Below are 27512 nucleotides of genomic sequence, written 5' to 3'. Positions count from 1 at the left end.
TAGCATTATTGCAGGTCTTAACTCGTATTTAAAAACAAAGCAGTGTTTGCCAAATGTGCCTTTTCCACACAATCTGATATCAGTCTTTCCATTGAAATCATGAGCCTTAAAATAGAAAAACACAAAGAAACTCTGATGTTTTCAGGAGAATAAATGGGATCCTGAAGGGGTAAATATCTTTGCACCTTCAAAGGGAAATCCTCAGGTAAGATACTGCTTAACATGTGGATATGAAACCTAAATCCAATACAAAATTGCTACAATATACAGTATATAGATAGCATACAGAAAATTGCAAATATGTACATTAAGAGTTACAAGAATAGTCAGAAAAAGAACAGGGTTACAGATTAATTCAGAGCATTTAGCATTATTCTTGAGCTTAATATTTCACTGAGTTTAAACCAAATGTGTTACTAAAACATAAGGATAGATCATATGTAATTTGTAAAAAGTAAAGAATCAAAATAAATTTTGATTATCAAGGAAGACTACATACAGTGGATACATCACATTACAGACTAGTTAGGCTTATCTTCTCTACAGCTCTTAATAGAGACCCTGTGGGTAGTGGTAAAAGGGGCAACATGGGGGTTAGCCCAGGCTCAGGGGGTCAGATGATGTCGGTAAGAAACCTATGCCCTCAGGCCACGGACAGGAGTGACCTGGTGCTAGGCAGGTCTCAGGACATCCATACCCTTAATGCTGAGCCAAGAGGAAAGGGTGAACTGGAAATATATAGCCCCACACAAAGACGCACCGGAAGGACAAGCAAAGCACAGGGAAACTAGGAACAGGACAGACTAGAAGCTGTAGAGGGTGTGACAATAATGGTATGTTCTTTGCTAAAAATAATGCACTTCGCAATAAGAATAGGTATTTTCTGGAACTGACAGGAACCTACTGATTTTTTAATGAAAAACACTCCTTTTATTTTATGTTTTAAAGGTGTACAGAATAAATGTATAATTTGCAATTTAATTAAAAGACAAATTATAATATGTATTGATTTCGAAGTATCACTATAATCCCAAAAATATAAACAATGTCATGGTCAATAGGGATATAAGATAGTTAAAAGCAAATGTAAGATGACAAAATATGAAAGTAGGAAACAGTCAAATTGAAGCTAAGTTACTACAATTCATAAACAGAACATAACAATCTTGTCAATAAACAAAATGAGGCTTCTTGGTACAGTTTGGCTTCAATAGCTACAGTAATTGATCTGAGGATCCCATCCAACCACTTAATTACAGAATACTAGCACAAAAAACAGAGAAAGGAAAAACACAGGCAGTTGCTTTTGTGGTAATGTTTTTATTTTTATTTATACTGTACTTGTCCAAACAAATCGACCATGCAAAACCAATACCTGGTAAAAATTTATCACCAAAACACCGGATCACCCAAAACAAATACCTTATAAACCTGCACTCATACACAAAAATACCACATAATAGTGCCAAAAAATGTTTTATTTTAGCCTACATCAATCAAAGGAACTGTGTATGTTGAAGAGTATATCCACATCCTCAAGAGGTGGGTAAAGCTGATAGTCCATGAAATTTTTCTGACAGTGAATAATCTAAAGACTGAATCTTAAAAACCAACCCTCTTTCTGACTGAAGTATTTGTGCTATAGTGTCTCAGAGGCAGAGACATTGTGGAAGATGCTGTTCATAACACTATGTTCATCCATTTTCTAACCACCTAACCCAATGCCTATCCTGGCAAGCACTGGGCACAGTGGACAGAATGCCTGTCTACTGCAGGGCACTCAAAGACACAATCGAGACATGCACTCACTCATACCAGGACCAGTTTTCCCAGTTAACCTACCAGTCTGTCTGAGTTTGAATGGGGAGAACATTCAAACTCCATACAGATACTGTAGCACACAAGGGCAGGAATTGAACCCAGGGCCCCAGTCCTGCAAGGCAGCAATGTTAACTACTGAGCCCCCATCCTCTATAGGATGTGCATGTATCTTCACACTTATATCATTCTTTACAAAAAGCAATTGACCCATTCCTGGGATGGATTTGCAACACTACACTGTCTGAGTTAAAGTGAAGGCAACTGAATAATTTTGGAAACCTCTGTATATACTGTATGTATGTTTGTGCATCTAAATGTATGAAATTCAATATAAAAATCACAGCTTACACAAAGTATACTGTATTCAGTTACCAAAGATAAGATTTATTAGGCTACCAAAAGTCATCATTTATATCTGGCAAAAATGCTTAGTAACAATTAATTAATGTTCTTCATAATTAACTTTCAATTTTCATTAATCACGTCTATTCTTTTATTCTTTTCATAGTATAATACAGTTGCTTATTTGCCCCAAAAGGTTTTTGGATGCATTTATGCAGTTTGCAAAAGCCAAATTAAATTATTTTAAATTTTATTTAAATTAAGAGAGGCATGCAGGTTTCAAGACTGCGCTAAATTCTGTTTGTGTCCACTGTCACAGTGCAAAAGTGAATAAATAAAATTTCCTCAAAAGTAAAATCTGAGGAAATGGTAAATGATCTGTAAAGAAGTATACAGTTCAAATTGAATTACCTGAGACATATACTGTATATAAAAAATGACTTCTGCAAATTTAAAACTCAAACAATAACATTTGCTGTCACATTTGTTAAATACCATTTGCTGTGGCATATCTTCCATGGTTTTGTTAAGCTGCAGAGATTTTTAATGTATCGAAAAAAATAATGTGCAATGTTTTTTCTATAAAAATATATTATTTTCAAAAAACAAGACCTGCTACCTTCCAAAATTTTATCTTCATAAGCATTAATAAAAGACTACATTTACATTTTTAATTTTACAAGGCTTTCCTGTCTTTTTGAAAGGCACTCGGACTTCAGTGCCTTTAACTTTCTTTTTAGGAAAGACTAACTCTGGTGGAAAATCACTATTGTAGTGGTGTAATGCCAGAAAGTGACTGGTCATCTGAAAGTGATAGACATGTCACAATGTGTCACCTATATAGCACCAAAAATTGTGTTCTCTGAAGTATGTGTTTAACACTCTGTTTTAGTGGTTCTGTGAAATACTAAAACATTGAAAACACATGGGAGATTTTTTTTTATCAAAATTAATAAAAGGCATAGTTTGATTCAATCATTCAATTAGAGCAATAACTACAAAAGGAGGGGATATTATGATATTAATATTATGATACTATTGAAGTGGTGGGATTTATGTATTTTCACAATAAATTACATAATTTACATCTTTCAAACTGGAACACAACTGCAAACAATGTAGATAAATTTATTATCTATGTTATCATCTACTGTATATTCTTTCTTTTTACTTGATTTCTCTTGATACATAAATTTAACAGAGTGGCTGCCACAGCATGGTTTTCTACCACATCTTGACAAAATTCACCTTTCTGACGTTATACCAGTAATATTGTATTGTAGACCAGCCAAAAATATTTTTTACAAACTAACGTTTCACTGCATTCAGTGAATGCTGCCTAACACCGAGTTATTCACTTCAGTGCACTTTATAACTCGTAATAAACTTTTTATATATTATGGAGGTCATTAACTCCAACTCTGTCCTGTCCAACTCTTCACTGCCTTTTGCAGTTCAAGCAGCATTAATTACACACTTGCTACAAGCAACATAGAACTTATTTTGAGAGATGGAATTTCAAAACATTTTTAAACAAATTCTTACAAAACAGTTTCTTGGATTTTCTACCATGTTTGGCAGTTTTAGACCTTTAGTGTCTTCAACACTGATGTGGAGTAGAACAATCTCAATTTTGCTGACTATACACAGTCTATAAAAATCCCTCTGTACTTTTATTTAATGTAGTTTTTTGACTCCACATATATGTGTACAGTAAGTACATGAGACATTTCCATCTGTAATCGAGCTGCTGTCTGGTTGGCCGTCTTGATTTCCTCGCCAGTCGGTTTGTCCTAATGTGTTTTAGGAACAGGCATACAAGTAGCAGCAAGATCATTAAACTTTGGGCCCAGGTCATGGAGCTGGTCAGAGACAAACTCCTGTTCATCAATGGAAATGGCATCAAGTTCTGGGTCACTCATGGGTTCTCCTTCATCAGCATAAATGTGAGGGGGATAGTCATGCAGTTCATTGCCATTGCTTTGTAATGAAAGCTGTTGCTGTAAATAAACAATTAAGCACGTTATAATTCTATATAACAGTTTTGCAAAGCAAGTTACTAGTCTAGCTTTTCTGACTTCAAAAATTATGTTAAAAACCAAATGGAAACTAAAACCTTTACTATTCTCTACCATTAGTAGGATTCTGTTTGTCCTGATATTCCATACGTAAATACCTTATAAACAAGAAGAAAAGAGTACAAACTGCAAACATAGAAACATAGTTTTACGTTTATGACAAAGACGATTTTTAGATGGCTTGTACTTAAACGTTAAAAAAAGGCAGATTGGTAAAACATAATTTAGCGGTTTAAAGAATATAATGTATTTATTTTCTGTATTTCTAGTTGTAAGTAAAATTAATCAGAAACACAACTTGTATTGGTCGTAATCATTGGTTTACATTTGCAATAATCATGAAGAAATGTGCCTTTGTCATCATTGTTACCTCTTTGATGATTGTTTGCAGTTTCTCTTTTCTGAAGAAAAGGCCATTGCTTCTCATTCTTGATGAAACTGTTGATCCAGTGTGTGATCTCTGCGAACCCTTTGGGACATAAAATTACATCTGAAAGTGGAAAACTGGTGCATAATATTTTTTGACATTCTATCATATTAGAGAGTCTTTTTCATGGCAGTTGGAAAGAATGAGATTGCAAACAGTACCCTCAAATATATTGTATGAGATTTGAAACACTGTGAGAGACATGTTAGAGGGTTCAACTAACGTACTAGAAAGTTAGTAAAGGTGGAGGTAGTGTTAAGGTACTGTAGGGGGGAAATGATCAACTTTAAAAACAGGTACACACAACAGATACATGATGACTCCATTATTTTCTCTGTGCTTCATTATTGCACTAGATTATTGGTGCACTTACAGCATTGTAATTGCTATGATTTGACCATTGTGCTAGTTTATTGGTGTAGATGGCATATGTGTTACGCCACACCCCCGGAGAACTTGTAATTCTACCTCGCATTCCAGCACGGTTCCCAGTTAGCCCAATTAGAGGTTTGACGGTGATCCTAGCAAATGTAGGGGCTTTTTAGCTCAGGTATTTCATTTACATCCAGAAGAATTTTCTATCTCCTAGGGTAAGGTAGCTTTTATTAACTCTTTTTTTTCTGGAAGGGTTCTTGAATGTACAACTGCACTCTTAGAGTCACAAGCTCCTGAAATTTCAGATTTTAATCTTTTTCAAGAGACCTTAAGAAAGGTATTTCATCACCCCTCCCCGTCTCAGGATGCACCTTCCCGACTGATGGCTTTGAGGCAGGGCAAGAGGTCAGTGGTGGACTACGCAATGGAATTCTGGGTTATTGCGGCGGAGCTATCCTGGGGTGATGAGGCTTTGATCTTCCTTTTAAAGCAAGGGCTCTCGGATGCAATTAAAGACAATATGTTTCTCTTGCCTCTAAAAGGAAAATCCTTCGTGGAAGTGATTTCCTTGGTGATCGAATTGTATGACGGGCTTCGCGGTAGAGGATCACGGAGAAAAACAGAGCCTTCCTTTACCTACTCAACCTCCCACTCTCGCTCCCCTCAGTTTGACCCTCGCACCCGCCCCCCGGAACCTATGGAGATTGTACACTCCCGCCTCACTCCACAGGAAAGGGAGAAGCGCATACGGGAGAATTGTTGTCTTTACTGTGGTCTTCTAGGTCATTACCATTCGGACTGTTCCTCCCGCCCTCCACGGCGCCCCCTGTCTAAACCCAGTCCCCAGGTGAGACGCGGTAAACATTTTGCTACCTCTTCTAATGCCTTGTCTGTTCCCGCTTCCCTCTCCTGGGACTCGTCTAAACTTAATCTTCTCACTTTTATCGATTCAGGGGCCTCCCCTTTCCAGACCCCAGCCTCGGCCCCTACCCCCCAGACCATTCATGGACTCCCAGCATTCACTGTAAGTATGATCCTGGATTCTCACTGGTTCCGCGGCAGGTAACAATATCTTGTTGATTGGGAGGGCTACAGACCCGCGGATCGCTCCTGGGTTCCCGAAAAAGGACATTTTGGACCCTCAACTGATTGTTGATTTCTGCCTTCATCTCTGCAATCAATCCTCGGGCGTCAGGAGCCACCCCTGGGGAGGGGGATAATGTTATGCCACGCCCCCAGAGGATTCATCATTCCACCTCGCATTCCAGAAAGGTTCCCAATTAGCCTATTTAATGCTGCTTCACACTCAACCCTGTGCTCAGTATAAGGGTTTTTCCTGGTTAGAGCTACTTCCATTTTCGCTGGAACTTACTACTTGGTTTTTGGTTTCCTGACCCTGGTTTGTTTTCCGACTACGTCTCCTGGCTTTGGTTTTGGTACTTTGGTTATCGTTCTGGTTTCAACCCTCGGCTTCCATGCGGCTTACGGCTCCACTGCTGGTTTGGTTTTGCACCGACTTGTTTACCTACAGCTTTAGGACCTCGGATTGCTATATCGACTACGCCTCTGGAGATCGTTCTGGTGACCCACCATAGAAGTACTGTGCTAAGAATACTACTTAAACATAAGATGACTAAACATCTAAATATCTTCTGATATAGATATACTGTTAAATATACTAATAAAATTTCCAATATCAAAAGTATAGCAGTTTAATTTCTAAATATATATGAAAATGAAAATGTCCTTCACTTCCAAAAAACTAAAATGTTACCAGAGACATGCCAGATCTAAACTTCATCCTTTTAATAATCACTGCATTTGAAAGGTTCTAATAGAGCAAAGCCCTTTAAACTTTAAGATAAAGTGCACTTTTGATGCCTAATATTAATACTTAATGTTTAGAAAATCAGTAAAGGGTTAATGTTTTCCAGTTCATATGTTAACAAATTAATTTTTTTGTATTGTAGACTTACAGATTTTGCTTTTGTTTTACTGTGGTATGTGTGGTACACGCACTTCATAAGCTCCCTACCAAAATGCTCTAATTTGTCTCTATGACAAATATCAGAATTACATTCAAATATGAAAGAGTAAAGCCAATCCAATCCAGTTAAATCAAACATATATGAAATATTTCTTTTAACCAGATTTACAAATGTAAATAAAATGTAATGATCTCTAACAATCATGTAAAGTTTTAGACCGTGAAATCTTTTATTCTTTTCATACCATAACTCTGGTTTCCCCCCACTTCTTTTTTACTTTGATTTTATGTACTGTTCTTATGCTTTAATGCACCTGATTTTAGGGGACTTTATGTGACTTTTATGTTTTATTTTGTGTGTGTGTCTAATGTTCTTTGTACTTCTTATGGGAGAAGAAAAGTCAAATTCCCACAGTTGTGGACAGTAAAGTATCTATTTGTGCACAAAAACACTATGAAATACAAAGGAAATAGTAGAAACTGCTCGTAAAAACAATAATAACACTTATATATTAACACAATATTTTCAGAACACATTAATTATGAACTCTTGATTTTAAAAAATTATATTCAGAGTTAAAAGAGAATACCTACCTTACGCATATAATGGTGATTTTGTTGATGATGTTTATGATGGTATTGATTAATGGTTGATTGATAACTTGGATTTCTGTAAATGCTCTGAAACTGAAACAACAAATAGAAAATCAGCACAAGAAATATTTACTTATGAATGATTGTATAATCTATAAGACTAGCTTGTGTTAATATATCATGATTACAGCAATCGAGCAGTGCTTTTGTAAGACAATCTGTCACGGAAGCCAGGGACTAGCCGTGGAGAGAGACCAGTGAGACAGGAAACCCCTATGTGTAGTGGCAGGAAAAGAGCAAACATGGGGGTTCGGTCCGGGCTCAAGGTATCGGGCAAAGTTGGAACAAGATATAAGCCCTCAGGTAGCAGACATGGGGCGACCTGGTAAGGCGAGCCTCTCGACAACCGATCTCAATGCCGAGCGAGGAGGATAGGGAGACCCGGAAATATAAAGCCTCAGACAACAAGACACACCGGAAGAAGCACAGGGAAACTAGGAACAGGACAGAGCAGGAGCACCCTCTAGATGTAGAAGGTATGACAGTACCCTCCCTTCAAGGGCGGCTCCTGATGCCCAAAAAATAAATAAGCTGCACAGCACTGGGAGGAGGAAAAACCTCATTTAACTGAAAGGAAACCTCTGGGAGTCAACAGCTATGGGCTACCCTCTCCTCCGGGGTAAAAACCTTTATTGAATAGAGGAAGGAGGGGCCAGGTAGGGTTCCAGGGGAGTGAGACAAAAAAACAGACAAAACTCGCACAACAAGCACGCACAACAAACAAATACGCCCTGACGGAACAGGGGAACAAACAACACATGAAAATAACTAGAAAAATAGGGAGACCAGGGAGCATGGTAGCCCAGACCAGAGAGACCAGTGGGCGTGGGAGTCCGGGACAGGGAGACAGCGGGCGTGGAAGCCCAGGACGGGGAGACAGACAAATCACACAAACAAATCACACACAAAAGTAAACACAAAAGGAAAAGGGGGACGAACAACAATACTAGGGAGAGAGGGAACCAGAAGCCGGGTAGGCCAGGGAACCAGAAACCAGAGAGGCCAGGAAACCAGAAGCTAGGAAAAAGGACAAGAGAGACCAGGACCAGAACCCAGGGCAGCCAGAAAAACAAAAAACAAGGAACAGAAGCCAGGGTGGCCAAGAGACCCCAGGCGGGGTCCACTGCAAGCTCGGCATTCTATCACGGAAGCCGGGAGGGCTAGCCGTGGAGAAAGTCTGGCAGGACAGGTGGACCCAATGCGTAGTGTCAGGAACAGAGCAAACACGGGGGTTCGGTCTGGGCTCAAGGTATCGGGCAGTGTCGGAACGAGATATAAGCCCTCAGGTAGCAGAGGTGGGGAGACCTCGTGAGGTGAGCCTCACGACAACTGATCCAAATGCCGAGCAAGGAGGAAAGGGAGACCTGTAAATATATAGCTCCAGACAACAAGACACACCGGAAGAACAAGTAAAGCACAGGGAAACTAGGAACAGGACAGAGCAGGAGCGCCCTTTAGATGTAGAGGGCATGACACAGTCATTTGCTGATATCACGATTTTTAAGCTCTCTTCTGCTGAAAACCTATTGTGTACTGGCCAATGAGCTGCTGCTCCACAATGTTCTAACAAATGCAATTAAATCATTTCGCTGAAGTAGTTGTTAGTAGGGCAGGTGAAATGTTTTACAAAGTATTAAGTATTTTTGTAGCTTCTGTCTGTTACAACACATCTAACTAAATACAATTGGGCATGCAGAGACTTGTATCCCTAGGCATACAAAAGTTGATTTGTACCTGATAAGCATTCTTGTTGTGGAATTGTTGATATATACCAAATGCGTTTTGACCGTTCACAGCATCAACCTGAGTGGTGTTGATTTGCTGACCTGTATGGGGAACCTTTATAAAGAAAATAAAGGAAGATTAACATATTGTACAGCAATAAAAAGTTTACATCTTCACAATAAATGGAATATTTAAGTAGGTGTTAGACGGGCAGGTGAAATGTTGCCTGAGTGCTTTTGTTGGTACAGTTCAGAAAGAACACTTCTCGTACATCTGCAGAGACCAAGATTCCTGCACCACTGGTCCTGACTCCAGTTTTTCCAACATTTTTATTTCAGGATCCATTAAAAAAGGTGCTGCCTCCTTGTTTTACATAGTATGAAGTATTTTTGTAGCTTCTGTCTGTTACAACATTTCTAAATAAATACAATTGGGCATGCAGAGACTTGTATCCCTAGGCATACAAAAGTTGATTTGTACCTGATAAGCATTCTTGCTGTGGAATTGTTGATATATACCAAATGCGTTTTGACCATTCACAGCATCAACCTGAGTGGTGTTAACTTGCTGACCTGTATGGGGAACCTTTATAAAGAAAATAAAGGAAGATTAACATATTGTACAGCAATAAAAAGTTAGCATATTCACAATAAATGGAGTGTTTAAGCATTTACTACTTTTTATTTGTACATTAAACCCTTGTTGAAAAACACTGCTATCTTCAAAGTACCAAAGTAAGCCATGACATCAAAGCACTTCACCACATACAAATACATACACACCCTCTTATGTGACTTGCACCTTCAAACACATAGCTGTGGAGCTGGAAGGCATGCAGGTGAATTAGTTGCTTACAGTATGTCACTCATTATTCAAGCATAACTACAACTTACGATCCCATGTGCCTGAGGGGTATCCATGATTTAAAGGGGCCATACCACACCATGAAAACAGCTGTCAGTTTCACTGAACACTCATGAATATTACAAAAGGACATTTGATTAAAATAACTAGGCTTAACATTTTTTTATAAAAAGAACATTATTTATTAAAACTCTGTAGCACAATCCTTTCCCCTTGTTAAACCTGAGTGAAAGAGGACAGTGGTTTTAGCTATAGATAAATTGACATTTGTTAATATAGTCAAATTAATTACTATTTTAGAGCCTTCTGAGACTTTTCCTAACATAGTATTATACACTTCACTTTGAAGTATATCGCTTTTTAATTCAGTTTATTTCATATACCATACTGTAAATGAAAGAGGAAACATATACAACTCACATACTGTATATAATATTTATACAATTTCAGTTTATGTGATAACTTCAGTTTATGTGATAGCTACAGTATGTTTCACTATTTTTTGGTCTATGTACACAATTGTATAGCATATTAACTTTTTACCAACATTACAGTAATAGCTGTAATTGATACTACATAATTAATTTCATTATGGACCTAGTAGAATTGACTTCAAAACAACCCCTTTTCTACTTTTTCTTTTTTTTTTGCTTGCCTTACTTTCAATAGCCCTTGAAGAGTTTAAAACAATTTAAAAGTGAAATCTAATGAGAAATATTGACTCAATCTGTATTGCCTCATCATAAAATTTAGGTTATTTTCTTTCAGCGCTCACACATGGTCTAAGTGATTATTATAGATTGTTGCCTTACCATGCAGTCAGTTCCTGGAGTTTCTGTGTTGGATGTTAGCAAAGTGTTTCCTGCATTGTCATTAATTAATCTGAATTTCTCTTTCTCACCAGCAAAAGTTAATGCCAAAAGCAATAACCCTGCAAGCCAAAGAAAGGTGAAATATTAGTTTACTAATGAAATACTAATTGTGACAAAAGGGGAATGAGATCAGTACTATAGGTTTAATTTAGGAGGAAAGCTTTTCTACACATGTACACAACTCCATTTATTTATTTATTTATTTGTCTCTCAATGTTGCAAAGGGTTTTGTGGCAGCAGGAACCAGCAGCTTCTATTTTCTTTTCTCAAGAAATTTGGTTTCGTAACTAAAACTGGTTTAGCAGTAGCCTGCTGAGTTTAAGGTTTTATGAGAAGAGAGGACAGCCGGCTCACTGTGTACAACCCAATGACATGTAATGGAATTGAGGACACCCGAGTCCTAGCGTTATGGACTGTATCAGAGAGCGATGATATCTGCTGGAAACAACTAGATGGTACTAGAGGCTGTGTTGTTAATGCTTTGAAGTCTTAATGGAATAAGAAGACAGCTACAGAAATACAGAATATACTGTATATAAAATATGAATCTGAAAGAATCTTTCTTACTCAGGGGACAGCTTGATGGGGGGGTACGGGTTGACATTTTGTCTGTATCTCAAAACAATCAGTGCCAGTATCCCTGAGGGAGTGGCACCTTGTGCTCATTCAAGCTAATAGTAGCCTCCAGAAAATGTGAGACATATCTGAGGTTACCCTAGAGGTAAACAAGACCTGTAGCTTCTTTTCTTTCTGGATAAGCCTGTTTTTACCTAGAGAAAAGCAATAATGCTCATTCTGTCCAGGAAAAAATATGATATGCTACATAAAGAAGTGGAATTGATAACACTGGTCTTTGGGCCATGGGGACTGAAGAGCGGTGCAGCGCTTTTAATGGGACTTCACAACAGTACCTCTAGTGGTAATGTCAACCAACATTGGCACAGAAAGATAAAGCAAAGAAGTCTCCTAGTTGACCAGAATAGTGGATTACAGCAATGCCTTTGCACTGTAATGTGTGTGAACCGCATTTGTTGTTTTCTTGAACTGTGCCTTCTTTTTAATCAAAATATTCAACAAACAAGTTGACATAACAAACACTAGAATGTCTTTGGTGCCAATGTGGGCCAGCCTTAGGGCTTAAGGTGCCTTGAGCCAAGAGCTTTCCTTTCCTGCAAGCCAATCTAAAAGAACTAGCAGAACAATATCAAGATGACACACAGCAGCATGCCATCAGAAAAACAACGTTTTGCTGTTGACAGTTTTTCTCCTGATTTGAGTCCAGTAGAGAAAATGGGGGATCAACTATCAAGAGGAAACATCTGCAATCATTGTGGGAAAAGCTCCCCTAGTTCTGGGTGTGAGAAGATTTGTTCTCCATTGCCCATTTCTGTAGACAGTGCTGTATTTCCAGGTACCCACCAATTACTCATAAAACTAGTGCACACCATGTTGCTCCATATAGACCTGATGTGGCTATGTAATGCAGTCACTAAACTTTCTGTAGGACAATCACTTTTGGAGTGCTGGCTACCCCTACAATCCTACTAAAGGGTTTTAGACATACAGAACAAATAAAATAAACGCAAAAGGCATTAAAAGAGAAATAGTTAAAACTTATGCAATGAAGTAAAACAAAACTGTTTTGCACCTTAATGTTTTGGTGAAACTTTTCATATTCTTTAAAAATTTGTCAGAATTATCAGTCAACATTTTTAATAATTCTGTAATCAGCTCAGGAATATAATTAGGAATAGTAGGATGTTAACTGCACTCACTCGTGTTTAAAAGTTTAAAGAAAGTTTAAAAAGCATCATGCAGAGAAACTGAAATTAGATTGCAAATATGATCCCTATATGACACTATACAGCAACTGGAGGAGCAGACCAGTTAAAACAGAACAGGGGCCTTGAAATATATACTATGACTGCCAGGAAAAAACCTTATATAATAATGGTGATTATTCTCCAAAAAAACCTGATCATACCAAGGAATAGAAATAAAACCACAAAGATGATCCCTATGGCACTGGCTCCCATCTGTGCAGCAGGGGATTTCCGGAGACTGCAGTTTGGTGGTCCTGAACTGACACAGTCACATACTGTCACAGTGAGGTTCTGGACAGAATACTGCTCCTGCTTGTCAAAGATTTTCAAAGACACTTCATACACGCCGCTGAAAACATTACTTTCCTTGATGAGATCGACAGAATACCCTATGAAAAAGAACATTATTAAATTACATGAATTTTTGCCTTAGATTATAACGATTACTTTAGTAGTCTTGCAGTTACCTCAAACACTGATATAAAAAACTCTTCTCTTCATTTATTCATTCAACGTTTACTATTACTCATTAAATATTTACTATTAAACATATTTTCATCACACATTTTATAACACATTTTAAAGACACAATATACTGTAAATAAAATTAGATGCATGTTAATATTAAGATCAATAGGAAGACAGAGGTGAAATGTTCCTCTTCAACATTTTTGTCTCTTTAAACAAAGCCTGTTATATGTTAAGGTCATCAATACCTAATGGTTCTAAGAAATCAGAACAAAATTACTCACTGATGATTCCCTTTTAAATAGGATAAGGGATCTTTGTAATATAAAAAAAGGTTTTGGAAACCATACAAACTATACACAATGGCATTCTCTTTGCTTGATTGTGGTCTGTAAGGTACAGTATATAATGAAGAGATGTACAGTAGTACAACACCTAAATTAAGAAAACTTTTTTAAGTTTTGGGGTTTTACCATAAGAAGGTTCCAGTCTCCATTTTCCTTTCATTTCTTTCTCATTGATTAGCTGAAAGCGGAAGGGCCCTGAATAGGGATCTGCATCCATATCTATAGCAGTAATAGTGGTATTTGAAGGTCCACCCTCCAAACACATGTCGATAGTGGTATTTGCCACAGTGGGGGTATTGTCATTTACATCTGATAAGTGGATTTTGAGAGTCCCAGTGCCTGTCATGGGGGGATTTCCTGTGTATGTAAGAAGAGGGAGATTTCAGTACTTCATACATCAACTGAAAGTGATTTCTAATTTACAGGGACAACCTTGGAAGCATGTGTACAACAAGAGTGGAATAATTTGAGTGGAATTACATCACAAGAGTACAATAGCAGTACGATCTGAACTCACACACCTCCAGATGGGAGGCCCTAACCATTACTTTGCACTGCCAGCTGCTCACCTACCAACTACTCTGACTGACATCTTGCACCTACATTTTAGTTTCCCTCTTTAAAGAGGATTTCTTTCTGAACTACTTTTTTCCTACGCCTACGTCTGTAATCTTTCTATAATCTATATAGGTCTATAATTTCTCAGAACGTAAACTAGTTAATATTGAAAACTTTTCTCTCTAGTATGTTAATTTAATCAACTTAATATTACCTTTATCAATTGCGTATAAAACTATTGTGTATGTATTATTCACAACGTATGGAGATTCTCTGTCCACCTTCTTTATTGTTTTAACTACACCAGTTTTTGGGTCCACAGTTACCCATCCTGCTGGGTCGTTTCCTATCTCATACCTGTTAAATAGAAGAAGTCCATATTAGTGAAGGAAGATTAATAAGTTCTTCTAAAGACAGCAAGGTACACAAAAATGTCAGTACAATGATGTTTAAAACCAAAAATACTTTAACATACAGCAGATAATATTTAATTTGAAACTTTAAAAAATATCACCTAAAACTGAACTTCACAAAAATGTTTTCCTTCAACAAAATGTAATTACAAATATCACTTTGATTTATAGTAATTTACACCTGTACATTTGTACACAGACATTATTGAATTGAGTTAATAATAAATTGTGTGCAAGTGTCAGGTAATGTAGACATTACATAATTAAATAGTTTTTTTTAAACAAGGACCTAATAAATATAAAACCTTAAAAATTCGCAAGTAGTATGATATGTTAGAACATACACGAATTCACTGGATAAGCTATCGTCTTGGTCGACTGCTGTGAATGTCTCCAATACATGTCCAATTTCGGTGTTTTCCACCACATAAACATCTTTAATTTTAGTTGTGAATTCCGGGGGGTCATTGACATCTTCTACGATGACATCCACTGTCTGCTTTATTAGTGGTGGTAGTTGTCCTTTACTGGAATCATAATGTTTCACGTCCACATCCCACAGTGTTGTAGGGTTACGTTTCTTTACAACACATGAAAAGTAATCCGCTTCATTCCTCACTGTGATCGACAAGTTCCGTCGATTACCGCTTTCATAGTCCAGAGACTGTGATACAAAAAAAAGAGGTAGAGGACATTGAAGTGTTTCAAAATAATTCTGCTTAAATTTAGAGTATGTGGAAAATCCAGGGGTATCCCAGAAGGAGATTATACAAAAGACCTCCAATTTTAATATGAGCTTTACTGATGCACTGCTTGAGAGGCTGACTGGTTTTAGATTTTTTGGAAAATCTACTACTTTTTATTTGATTTATTGGAAAACCTACAATCTAGGGATGAAGGTATTTAACACAGTAGGTGAACTGTCATCCATTTGTTTACTAGTGTTGTCCTTGGATTCTGAGCCTTGCATGTCTCTGCAATGCACTGCCGATAAAAGCCTCTTATGACTGCTTGTTCACGTAGTGTAACTCCAGAAAATAATCAGTTAAGCCTCAGTGTCAACCTATTTATACATCTTTCAGTTAGCCTGAACACACAGATGACAGTCTGAAAAACTGAGGATCCTCAGTTTTCTTTGTCTTGTCCATTCTAACATTGCACTGAGTTCTGTAGTTCTTATTATGTGTCTCAAATGTTGAGCTACTCAGCTGTAATCTGGGGTCAGCAATTTAAAGTTATCGTTGTTTGTCAGCTGCTGGTGGAAAAAGAGGTGTTTTTCTTTCAAATATTTTGTTTTTCACCCAAAGGTGCATGGAAGGCAACCTCTTACACAGGATGCTTTCTTGCTTTCTTGCAGTTTTGAAAAAAAAAAACTACTTGTTTGAATGGTGCCAAGGCATGGTTTTAACACCTTTAGGTATCTACATTTAGCTATCTACATTAAGGGTGTCCAATTCTTATCCTGGGTAAGTAATACAAAAAATTAAATGATCTATTTATGATTTCTCCAAAGTGGATGAATGGATTAATAAGAAAAGGTCTCATCAGTTTCTCCAGCAATACACAAAGGACAGCTTGGAGGCTAATTAAAGATGATATGATTATGACATATGGCAATATGCCATAAAAAGAACAGCTAGCAGGAAAAGAACATTGTATTTGTATAAAATCTAACCTAAAATAAGATTTGTAATTGGAAACGAAAGGGAATAATGCATTGGAAATTTCAACAACTCTCATAACTATGTTAGTGATATCGTTATGACCAATGAAAATGTCAGAAATGTGCCCATTGCTACATGGAATATACAAGCGTGAGCATGCGTAGGCTGCAAAGGAACAGGTAACAAGTTTATTCCATGCTGAAAAGCAAAGAAAGGAAACACAACATTTCGGCTGTGGAGACTTCTTCAGGTGAACGCTCCACAGTAAAAACGTGTTTCCTTTTTTAATAAAAATTTTTTTAAAGCTGTGGTAATTAGAGTGCACCTTGTACAATAAATGGATTTGAATCTGGTTTAAGTTTAGTACACAAACAACTGTAGTAAGAGAGGAAGCATCTGAGCTTAAAACTTATATAATGTGTATCCTACTAGAATTATTATTTTTTAAGTTTATTTATATAATAGAATTTATGATAGAAAAATAATGTTGTTATTAAAGAAAGATCCAGTCTTACCTTCACAACAGTCAAGATTCCATCATTAGTCTCTGGGTCAGTTAATATCTGAAAATTTCCATCTTTGTCCCCTTCGATGCTGTATTTTGCTTTCCAGGCAGGAGTGGGCTTTGTGTCTTTGTCATTTACCTGTATTCTGAGAACTGTCACTCCTTCATCTCTCTCCTTCACTTTACCAGAAGCCTAAAACACAAAACAACAAGTGTGTAAAACATGAGCCCACAGTTGCACTACTAAATCTAAACACGGTATATATATCTGAAATCTCTTTTCTTAAACATTGTTTTACCTTAGAAGAGAAAATACTCTTATTGTTATATCTCCCTTTTGTTGAGTGGGAAGGGTACACATGAATGCTACAGGTCTGATTTGTGATGAATAGAATTATGAATTTTACATCCTGCTTTTTAAAAGTTGAAAGGTCTACTAATAAGGCAAAACTGGTACCCATTTATGCTAATTTTCAGAATATGATAGCTTTTACTTAATTATAATTTTAGGATAAAGGAATTAGCTATCAACACAGCTGACATTAAGCCTTGCTTTATTGGAGAAAATAGTCCCTTCCCATCTTCTGTGACCAGGATTCCTTGTGTTTGCCGCACACAGTGGTCATGCAAGTTGATACTGATAATAAATGATTTTGCCATGGTAAAGCATACTGCACTGCAAGCTCTATAGGTTCTTCTGTTACAAATGGACCTTCTTCATGTGGTGGGATTTGCTTTTTTTCGCTCTACCTCTGTCTGAGTGTTCCTGTCCTGTCTTGCCATAGTAGGGTCTGATTACTAACACTACCAGGCAACCTAAATTTGTGTAATCATCCATCTGTCCATCCATTTTCAAATATACATTATACGATTTTTATGACCTGTATGTACAATTAGCTTGATAGTAAGTGCCACAGTAGTGGACATCCATCCATTTTCATAGCACTTTATTCAACAGGGTAAACCTTAAGGGCACAAGGCAGGATACACCCTGGATGGGACACCAGCACATGCATACAGACACACACTCTTGCTATGGCCAGTTTTCCCAGAAGCCAATTAACTATTAGCTAACCATTGTGTTACCAGGCCACCCTTGTGTAATCTAAATTTGGAATAATTATTTTAACACGTAACTTTATAGCTTAGAGCAGACCACTCACTTTTTGATTAAGAAGGACTGGGAGATTGTTGTTATCATCTTCCAGATTTAAAACAACCGTTGCAGAGCTTGAGAGACGCACTTTTTCGCCTTGGTCTTTTGCTTCAACAATGATGGTGTATTGGTGGGCTTTCTGAAACAAAATATAGAGCAGTTCATGATGAATGAGACCATAAAATTACCATAAACTTAATGTGTAAACTAGGTGGAATTTATACCATCAGTGTATTCTCTTTTTTTTCAAACAGTTTCCACAGATGGTCTGAACAACTTAACTGCATGATAGATTTCTTGCTAACAGACTGTGTGCATGAAGACGTGTGAATTGACAGAAAGGAAAATCACATATATATTATTTCTAACTGTAAAATTAAAATAGATAGTGCATACAATGATACTGATGTCCAGTTTATAATTCAATTGTCAATTTCAAACTGTAGTTGATCATTGCTTATTCTCTGCTCTTCTACAGAAGATCTACACAAGAATCCCACTTTTCTTGTTTGCATGGCATTCATGGAAAAAATAAGCTGCTTTTGTGAAAGTGGGAAAATTTACATGTAATTTCAAAAAGATAATAAGTACATGTGTTTTTAAGAACATATTTAATAAAATTATCAAACAATGGAATATGCACATTATTCTTATCCTAATAACATCATAACCTACATAAAATGCACATTAAGTTTAAGTACAAGGAAAATAACGGATCACTTTACTAAAACAAATTAAATTAAAACATTTATAATAACACTAGCCCAAAATTCGAAAGTGACACAAATTACACAAAAATAAGTAAAATTGTAAGTAATTGTAGTAGATCATTTACCTCATAGTCCAAGCATCCTTTGAAGGAAATCTTGCCATGAGTATCAATGTAGAATTCTGCATCTGTTTCTTTGGGAATAACTGAAGCAATTCTATAGGAGAAAGTTGAATTTTTGGTGTTTGGCTTATCATCATCTCTGGCTGATAGAACAATCAGAGTGCTCCCTTTTAATAAAAAAAATATATAGGAAAGCAAAATTATCCCAATGAATAAAGGTGCTATTTTATATATTATATTCATTTTTTATATACTGTATGTAGCTTGGCAGGAGAGCGAAGAACAAGAGCAAACTTGGACCTGAATTTCCAGACTACAGATGTGATTACTAAAAATATTGTGATGAGAAACATGTGCAGTAAAATAAAGCACTAAACCCCCCTACTGGTTGCAAAATAATGGTTAAATTTAATCATTTTGACCATGACCATGTCGCAACTCTTTGCTTTGGTTTTATGGATTTAAAAAAAATGTTCACAAAAATATCAGACCTCAAGACTCTTGGAATGTGCCTTTCATGTGACTCATATGCTATACTGAAAACTGCATATAATTCATGTTTAATTTCATGTTCATACGGATGTTAGTGGATGGCTACTACTGCTATCCCATTCTTTGAAAGATAGACCTTTAAGCTACAGGACATGTGGTCTTTGTTGTTTGTGTAAGGAAGTGTGTGCTGTGAGAGAAATGGTGTAAAATGTTCATGGATTTCTTGTACAATGAGTATTAGAGTAAGGTGCCACTTATTATTTCCCAGTGATTTGATGGGTAATTTAAACATTTCAAAGATGACCCACAATCCGTCTAGAATCAGTCTCTGACATGGAAGCCACAATGAGGTTTCATCATCAAAGCAACATTGGGTCATCAACTGTGATCTCGAGTAGTTCTTCTGGATAGTGGTGATGAGAAATTAATGAATCACTTTGTTTGTGAATTAATGCATTTTAAGAACTCAGGTTACAAGAGTATGTAAAAAATATCTTCTAGGATTTAGAGGGGCTGTAGTGAAACAATTACATATCATGGAGAACTGCAGTACTGTAGTAACCCACTCCAGACTAGCTGACCTTGCTGTGCAAAGGTATCTGCAAAATGAGGAATGTTGACACACTGCTCTGCTGCTTCGCCGGTTCACTCAGGCAGCCATTTGTCACAGTGGGTTTGTGCGCCTGAATCATTCATCGTACAGCTCTGACATGCACAACATTGGAAGTCTGATCTGCAAAGTTTATACTATGAGTCAAATAGATGCAGATGTTCACAAATAAAGTGGACTATGGTAATAATTTGAGCTATATGAATATAATTATATCATTATTAATTTCTAGATACGTGATTCCATATTATATTCCCTATTAATCAAATTCTATAAAGTATGCGATAACGAGTACTGTGTGTTGTTTGCTGGGCTACATAATATTGAGCTTATTTAATATGCACAGTAAAGAGATTAAATGAAGCAATCGTTTCACTGTAACCAATGCACCACGAGTGCCGCCTGTCGGTCATACAAGAGGTCAGTAGAATTCTAGGACAAATTGCTGTTATCTTGTTTCTGTGCCTCAGTTGCAAAACGTTTTGATTGTCCCGTTCTGTATTTATATCACCTTTAAAATTTCAAATATTTTTTAATACAGTAGTATCATAGACATTGTGTAATGATTTTATTTCCTGTTAAAAACATGTACTTAAAAAACATTTTATATGCATTATATAGAATGTATATAATATAAACTGAATAGTATATCACTATAAGGAATCATTACCTTGAGCCATAGATTCTTTAATAGTAATTTCATAATGTTCCTGTTGAAAAGTTGGTGGGTGGTCATTTATGTCCAAAATTGAGATCTCAACGCCAAGCCGGGTATCCACAGCACCATTGGTAACATTTTGAGCCTGAAATGTTAGCTATGCAGATGTGAGAAGAATGAAAACATATCAAATCCAGTTTCAGCATCAGTTCAGCATCAAAATCTCAGTTTAATGTGTAATTTTGCACTTGAAGCAATCAAGAGACTAAATTAAAGTGCTAATGATGTGATACTCTGCGATGGAAAAATAACAAAAGATAACTGTTCACAGTGCATTTTATAGGGACTAGGAACACTTTTACAAATGTTTTCAATTTAAATACCTGCTGATATCTGGAGACCAGGGTCCTGAGCTGATGACAGAACAGTACTTTGGAAACGTAATGGTTCACACTTTTTTATAAGTAGACAGTTGATTAAGTAATGCACTTATTTTTATAGTCTATGAATAATTATTATTTGCTCACCTTCAGTTTATCGTATTGCTCATAATCTACAGGTCCCAACACAGTAATGACACCAGTGTGTTGATTAATTCGAAGGATTCCCTTTGGGTCTTCATTGACCCCACTCCCAAGCAACTCAAATGTTACGAGATATGTACGGTCCAGTTGAATCTACAAAGCAGGGTAACAATGAGTAAAAGTAAATAAAACTCATTTAGAGGAAAAATAATGAATATGCTAATTATGAGTCTCCAGATTTGGTAAGGTGATTATTGATAAGTACTGTACAGTAGTACTTAAGTAGTATACTAGCGTATACCGTAAGTGTAAAAAGCACTTACACTTCTAAAAGGTTACATGAAAACTTAAAGTCAGTGACTGTGAATTAGTAGGTCACCGGGGAATTTCAATTAAATTGATAACATTGAATGTATTCCAGACAATTGGTATAATAAAATACCTTTAATTTTAATATCTTATTTAATATCTGACATTTACAGTATATCTTTGCTGCACACAAAATTATGAAATAAAATTAGAAAGATGATTTTCATGTGATTTAGTTTAAGTACAGAAAAAAATTAAAATGCAAAATAAAAATCAATTGTTTTGCACAGGTAGTGATTACATTTAATTTATTTCTTTGTGTGCTGGTGTCAGTATGACCTGTGGCAGACATGAGGGAATATGGCAATAAATCAAATGTACTCTTTTTGAAATAATCGTTTGATCTACACATAGAATCATTTGAGAGACTGTACATGGTTGATGGCTTCTTATTTTATTTTATATAAGTTAGTCATTAGCCATTAGTTAGATGGCTGTTTGATAAAGGCTGTTCCTGAAAAGGTTATCACCTTATATATAGTTTCAGTTGTCTTTTTCACATGCTATGTACTTACAGTCCCCAGAGTATATGGAAAAGGACCTGGATTTTCCTCCTCAATGGAAAATGAATCAATGATCCAGGCTCGTTTCTGACGACTATGAATGTTTTTTGAATCAGTGGCATCCTACAGGGGTGGAGAAAAAAGATTAAAAGATTCTACAGTCAAAGCAAACAGAAACAGTACCGGTATCTAATAAGTACTACTGTATATGCTGTAGACACGAACATAATTTGTTATAGGCTTGCAACAACTTAAAATATATTCAAAACATGTGTTGTGCATTTATTGAAATTTGTTAAAAAATACTGCCATGGGGAATGGTAACATTTAATGTTACTTTCATACTCATTGATCACATGAATACTAGGAAAAAAGACAACCATTTACATTGAAAAAAAATGAAAGGGACAATAATTAGTGTAACACAACATCAGGATTAAAGTTATACTAAATAACAAAAACAGCAGTGATACCAAATGTTCAAGCAATGTACACCTGTCCATTATGTCTCAAACTCCTAGCAAGCAATTAAAACTTGTATATATAATTTACTGGAAGCCTTTATTTAGCTCATACAGCTTTATATTTATATTGTTTTCTGTTGAAACTGGAAAGCATGAATGAAAATGCATCTAAATACTTGGGCATCAGATTTGATTTGTTCCACTGAACAGAAATAACAAATCATTTTCCATTATTTTGTATGTCATGGTTAAAAGTTTCCTTCAATACAGTGCACTTTAGTAAAGCAATATGTTCACATTTAAAAGGCTTCTCAGTGCACAAAGCTAAAAATGACATTGCAACAAGCTTTTCATTATACAGTAGTCCCCTATGACTAAGATAATGATAGGTTGCTTTTAATCCTTCTGTATTTCAGGTAATGAGGATTAAAACTTGGAAGCCTTTATGTAGTTCAGAGGAAGTGTCTTAAGAACACAGATTTGTCATTTGTAATCATGGAATAATTTTCTTGTTGCTTCAGGGAATCACTAATGAAAGCATGTGAGGGTATGGCTAAATCTTGTGAATCCACCAGTAATAGAAATTACTGATTCTTTATTTAGCTGACTGTATATGTATCATAGCCATTATAGCCAACATGCATATCTGATTGTAAGAGGGTTAACAAATACCTTGAATGTTAAAAACAGTCAAATTTAAATAAAGGGCACAGCAGTGTATATACCATAGTTGTGTATATAATGCATATAATTGGATTGTTATTAGTTATGTTGTAGTTATGTAGCGTATAATATAAGTTTGAGTAATCAGCTGCATCAAAATACATAGGCTGCAAAGGAGCAGTTAATTGTTCATTCCATCCTAAAAGGTAAAGAAAATACAGTTTCAGCTGTGGAGTCTTCTTCACACCTGAAAAAGTCTCTACAAACAAAATGTTTTTCTTTTTTTAGCTTTCAGCATGGAATGAATATTAACCTGTTATTTTAATAAATGTACATATATACTAATACTAGTGACACTGTATATAATAATGGCTGTAGATATAAATTATATGAAAATATCGAGATGTAATCCCACAACAAAAACGAATGCAAAAGTTAAACTTATGTTTGTTAACCATGTTGAGCTAATATGGTTCAGTCAGTCTGTTAATATTGTAACTATTTTGTTAATGTAAAAGGTTTTAACACCTTCTTGAAAATTTTAAATTGTTTTGAAAATGTAATGATTCTTTATAAATCTCCACCGGCCATCCATAGGTTGTAGATTACAAATATTCAGAGCCTACTATTAGACTATCAAATAGTAATCAAAAATACAGTGTCATGTGGAAGTTTGGTCAAACAAGATGTTTGGTCCAATATCATGCACTTTGTTGTTCTGAACAACAATTGTTAAGTTTATTTATATATATATACCGTATATACAATATACTGTAAGAATTCATATACTGCATACTGTATGTACAGAGAGCCTTAAAGGCAAAGTGAATAGAAAAAGGAAGGAAGGATTACATAAAAACATGCTGTATTTTTCATAATAACATTCAAACCTATCAGCTGATAGGTATTAGAATAAAACTAAACAAAACTGAGACTACAGTACAAAACATATTTTCTATATCTTGTTCAGTAGCTGACTTTTATTCTCAGGATGTTTTCAGGTAATTTGCAATTGATGTAATAAGGATTTAGCTATTTATGCTTTTGGTTTCGACGCAACTTCAGAATCTTCCTCTTGTCTTAAGGTGTCTGGCTTTTCTCAAGCCAGATGGTCACACCCTAGTTATAGTATAAAAAACAGAAATACATTTAAAAAAAAATCCCTTTTAAGCTTTTAGAATGTGTGCAGAGCAGTGAAAATAAAACTCAACATCTTTATGATGAAGCCAGTAAGGGGGGATCGTATACGGTCTTCATAGTCCGACACATTTCCGTTTTAGAGTTAAAAGGTTTTACAGAGCCCGACAGTGATTTAGAATAGGATTTTAGTGTACTTAAGTCTTAACCTCTGTGTTCTTGTACATGATAATATTCTTAATGCTATATTACAGTTAAAAAAAGGTCAGATAAGTAAAGAAAATTTTCAGGTGAAGTTAAATGCATTTGTGATCAATGTGTATTAAAGATTGCCAAGTTGGATTATATCTTTTATCTTAGCTGTATAAAGCTAGTTTTAACAGTTGAAAGCACTAGCGCAGGCTTTGAGTAAATTATAACATATATAATATTTTAATATAGTGTAGCTCCTGATTATGTCTAAGACGTTTAAGACTTTTGCATAGCATTTCATAATGGTCTAAATCACTAAGCTAGTTTTTCTGTATAAACAGCAAATTTCACAACCTTAATATCATTAATTAATTAATCTTGACTGTTGATGCTACAACTGGCCAAAAGCTGTAACAACATAAAAATTACGCATTATTCACTGCTGAAGATATACACTTCTCTTAACCGTGAAAGTTATATTTGTGAACTTTGTGAGCATTTTGAGCGATATTAAGTTTCCAATGAAAGCATAACTAATATATTAAATACTGCTCTATATTAAAGGTTCTGTTTTTACACATTATATGATCATAATTCTAATTCAATGGTTGAAACATTCTAGACAAAACAATTTTGATTTCAAAATTTTAAACTTGTATACAGATTTGTATTCAACGCAGTGCTACATCTCTTCATCTTTGCGTGAATTCATTACCCTGACTCTGTCGTTACAAATATTACAAATGGTGTTGTTATAAAATGATAATGGAAAAAATAAACTGCTTTTATGATTCTTAAAACACGAACTCTAAAGCAGCATTTCTTGTTATTTCTTTGTTATTCAAATTAGTTAAGAGGAAACAACACCTGCAGTAACATTGCATATAGCACATTAATTCTGTAGGTCTGTAATGCATGAATTTTATTTCTATTCTCTGTGTTTTTTAACTCCTACATTCTGTTTCTCTGAGTCATAATAAGTCCCTTTAGCTCTTCTCTATCTCAGAAGCAGGCTGAGCAATATATATTCTATGCCTAAAAGCTGAGCAGTAACCTTTAATGATTAATGGCACTAATCCAAGAATCTTTTATTCTCTCACAAGACCTAAATGCAATAGAGTGGCAGTATGCAAAAACCATGCAATAAACACGTTATGAACGATTTATAGTCTGCCTTTGTCAGTGAAATATGTAGAAAAATGTAAAATTTTATTATTTGCCTTAGGGAAGGTGAAGAGATATGCTATTCAATCTGCACGTTAGAACTTGATATGTTTCAGATGCAAGTTTTGGCTTCACATAATCTGCAATTGTGTGAGTACATTTTTTAGCTTTGTGACAGTTTTTTTTGCATTTTATTTGAGCAGTATAACAAACTTTCTTGATAAAATAATCTACTTGAAACTACTATGAAACATTTTTTTTCTGTTATATTGTTCTATCATATCCTTTTTTCGTTCTGCATTTTTGTTTTCTAAAGTGAAAAAAATATTTAGAATTTCACATGAAAGAATGGCCTGTAAATTGCATAGCAGAAATTTTGTAAAAAGCAATAAGCAATTATTAGAATTCACACTGATGTATTATTGGGTATAAAAACACGAACTTTCTGATCTGAAGTTTTGGACTATCTGAGTCTCCTCACCACCACCACCCCCAAGCACAACCCCTCCTTTTTCAGTCATATTTCTCATCTGCATCATATGCCGTTTGACATTTATGCCTTGGATCAACCTTGCTGTGAAAGGTGCTATATAAAAATAACATTAATTTAATTGCTTCAGTGTGCAAAAAGTTTAGTTAATCAATCCCTTGGATACAAAGCGAGAAAGGCCATTGATTGCTAACTGCGAAATGATTATATTACATATCATTACATTTCTAAATTTGGAAATATAAAGAAATTCATGTACATAAGAACACAAGAAAAGCCAACGACAGGAACAGTTAGGGTTGCCACATACAGTAACACAGTATTTTTACCCTGACCTCTCTGACTCTCAGCTCCTGTGTTGAGGTATTATTTACCTGTATGTTTTCAGGATCACACCCACACACATCTCACCCGAGAAAGCAGAAGAGTTACTTAAGAATTGAAAAGGTGACACATATCCCTTTGAAAAGGCCTTTCAACCCATCAGAGCTATAGGTTTTACTGTAGGCTAAGAGATTCTATTACAGAGTCAAGTTTGACATGATGGCTCTCAGTGTTTGTCTGCACAGAGTTTCTGTGGAAAACTATTCCATTACTATGGGTTTGAATTTCTGCAGTCATGTCCCAGAAGCTCTGTTCACCACACTAAGCCTCAAATTTAGTGTGTACACTTAAAATTTAAAATGGTACTGGGATTAACCTTATTGGTTCACTGCAAAATGTGGAATCCTTTGTCCTTTGATTTTTTTTTCTTGAGAATAAAAAGATTAAGTTGCTTCAGCCTGTTCTCATAATACACTTTTTTTAAGCCTTGGAATGAATAGTTAAAACTTCACAATCCCTTTTGTAAAATGACAGCCAGACCTTGTCACTGTGCTCCAGACACAAATACTACACAACATCCTTCTGGCATGAAGTAATAAGTTTCACTTAATTTTATGTTTATTTTTTTAGAAATGTTATCACTTTTGAGACACACTAAAGCTTTTACAACCAGTGGGAGTGGCAGTCAAGCAAACAGAGCCATAAATATACTTACTATTGCAGCTAGCAGAAGAACTGTGAGGGCAGCCTTCATATTGAAACCAGACATGGTTCACGGGTAATCCAACAGAAAAAGCTAAAGGTTTTGATGTTCTCATTCCCTTGTAACAAGCACAGCAGCTGTCAAGGGCTTGACTATTTAAGAGTAAGAAGGTGGGTCCCAGAAACTGACCCTCTGATGTCATCTAAACCAGGAATTGCCACAGGCACGGCAGTCAAATATTGTACTGTATATACTACCATGTGAGCACAGTTGCAGCACACGGAAGTAGGTGCTCCACAGACATGCAA

The 27512-nt window shown here is 35.8% G+C and overlaps 1 protein-coding gene and 1 long non-coding RNA gene across 4 annotated transcripts; one reads left to right on the top strand and one right to left on the bottom strand.

Moving 5' to 3' along the window:
• Nucleotides 1-114: 114 nt before the first annotated feature.
• LOC148648175 (uncharacterized) lies at nt 115-9995 on the top strand. Its single transcript, XR_015926802.1, has 2 exons — nt 115-205; nt 5711-9995. It is a non-coding gene; the product is annotated as an uncharacterized LOC148648175 (long non-coding RNA).
• Nucleotides 1301-27512, bottom strand: LOC148648174 (cadherin-like protein 26). Of its 3 annotated transcripts, none has more exons than XM_088608215.1 (17): nt 27217-27512; nt 22080-22190; nt 21199-21348; nt 20684-20816; nt 18915-19078; nt 18087-18218; nt 16934-17116; nt 15099-15418; nt 14556-14698; nt 13910-14140; nt 13130-13357; nt 11086-11204; nt 9890-9994; nt 9419-9523; nt 7625-7717; nt 4612-4710; nt 1301-4163 (listed from the first exon to the last, which is right to left on the bottom strand). In XM_088608215.1, the coding sequence occupies exons 1-17, from the start codon at nt 27268-27270 to the stop codon at nt 3957-3959; spliced, it is 2577 nt and encodes an 858-aa protein (XP_088464341.1). In that variant the 5' UTR covers nt 27271-27512; the 3' UTR covers nt 1301-3956. The 3 variants fall into 3 exon arrangements, with proteins under 3 accessions (XP_088464341.1, XP_088464339.1, XP_088464340.1); XM_088608213.1 differs by having other exon boundaries at nt 20684-20828; nt 27217-27510; XM_088608214.1 differs by having other exon boundaries at nt 7625-7711; nt 20684-20828; nt 27217-27510.

Source organism: Lepisosteus platostomus, chromosome 15 (assembly GCF_059453375.1).
Source record: "Lepisosteus platostomus isolate fLepPlt1 chromosome 15, fLepPlt1.hap1, whole genome shotgun sequence".
NCBI lineage: Eukaryota > Metazoa > Chordata > Actinopteri > Semionotiformes > Lepisosteidae > Lepisosteus > Lepisosteus platostomus.
The sequence above is the reverse complement of the archived record's forward strand: the minus strand, read 5'-3'. Positions and strand labels throughout refer to the sequence as shown.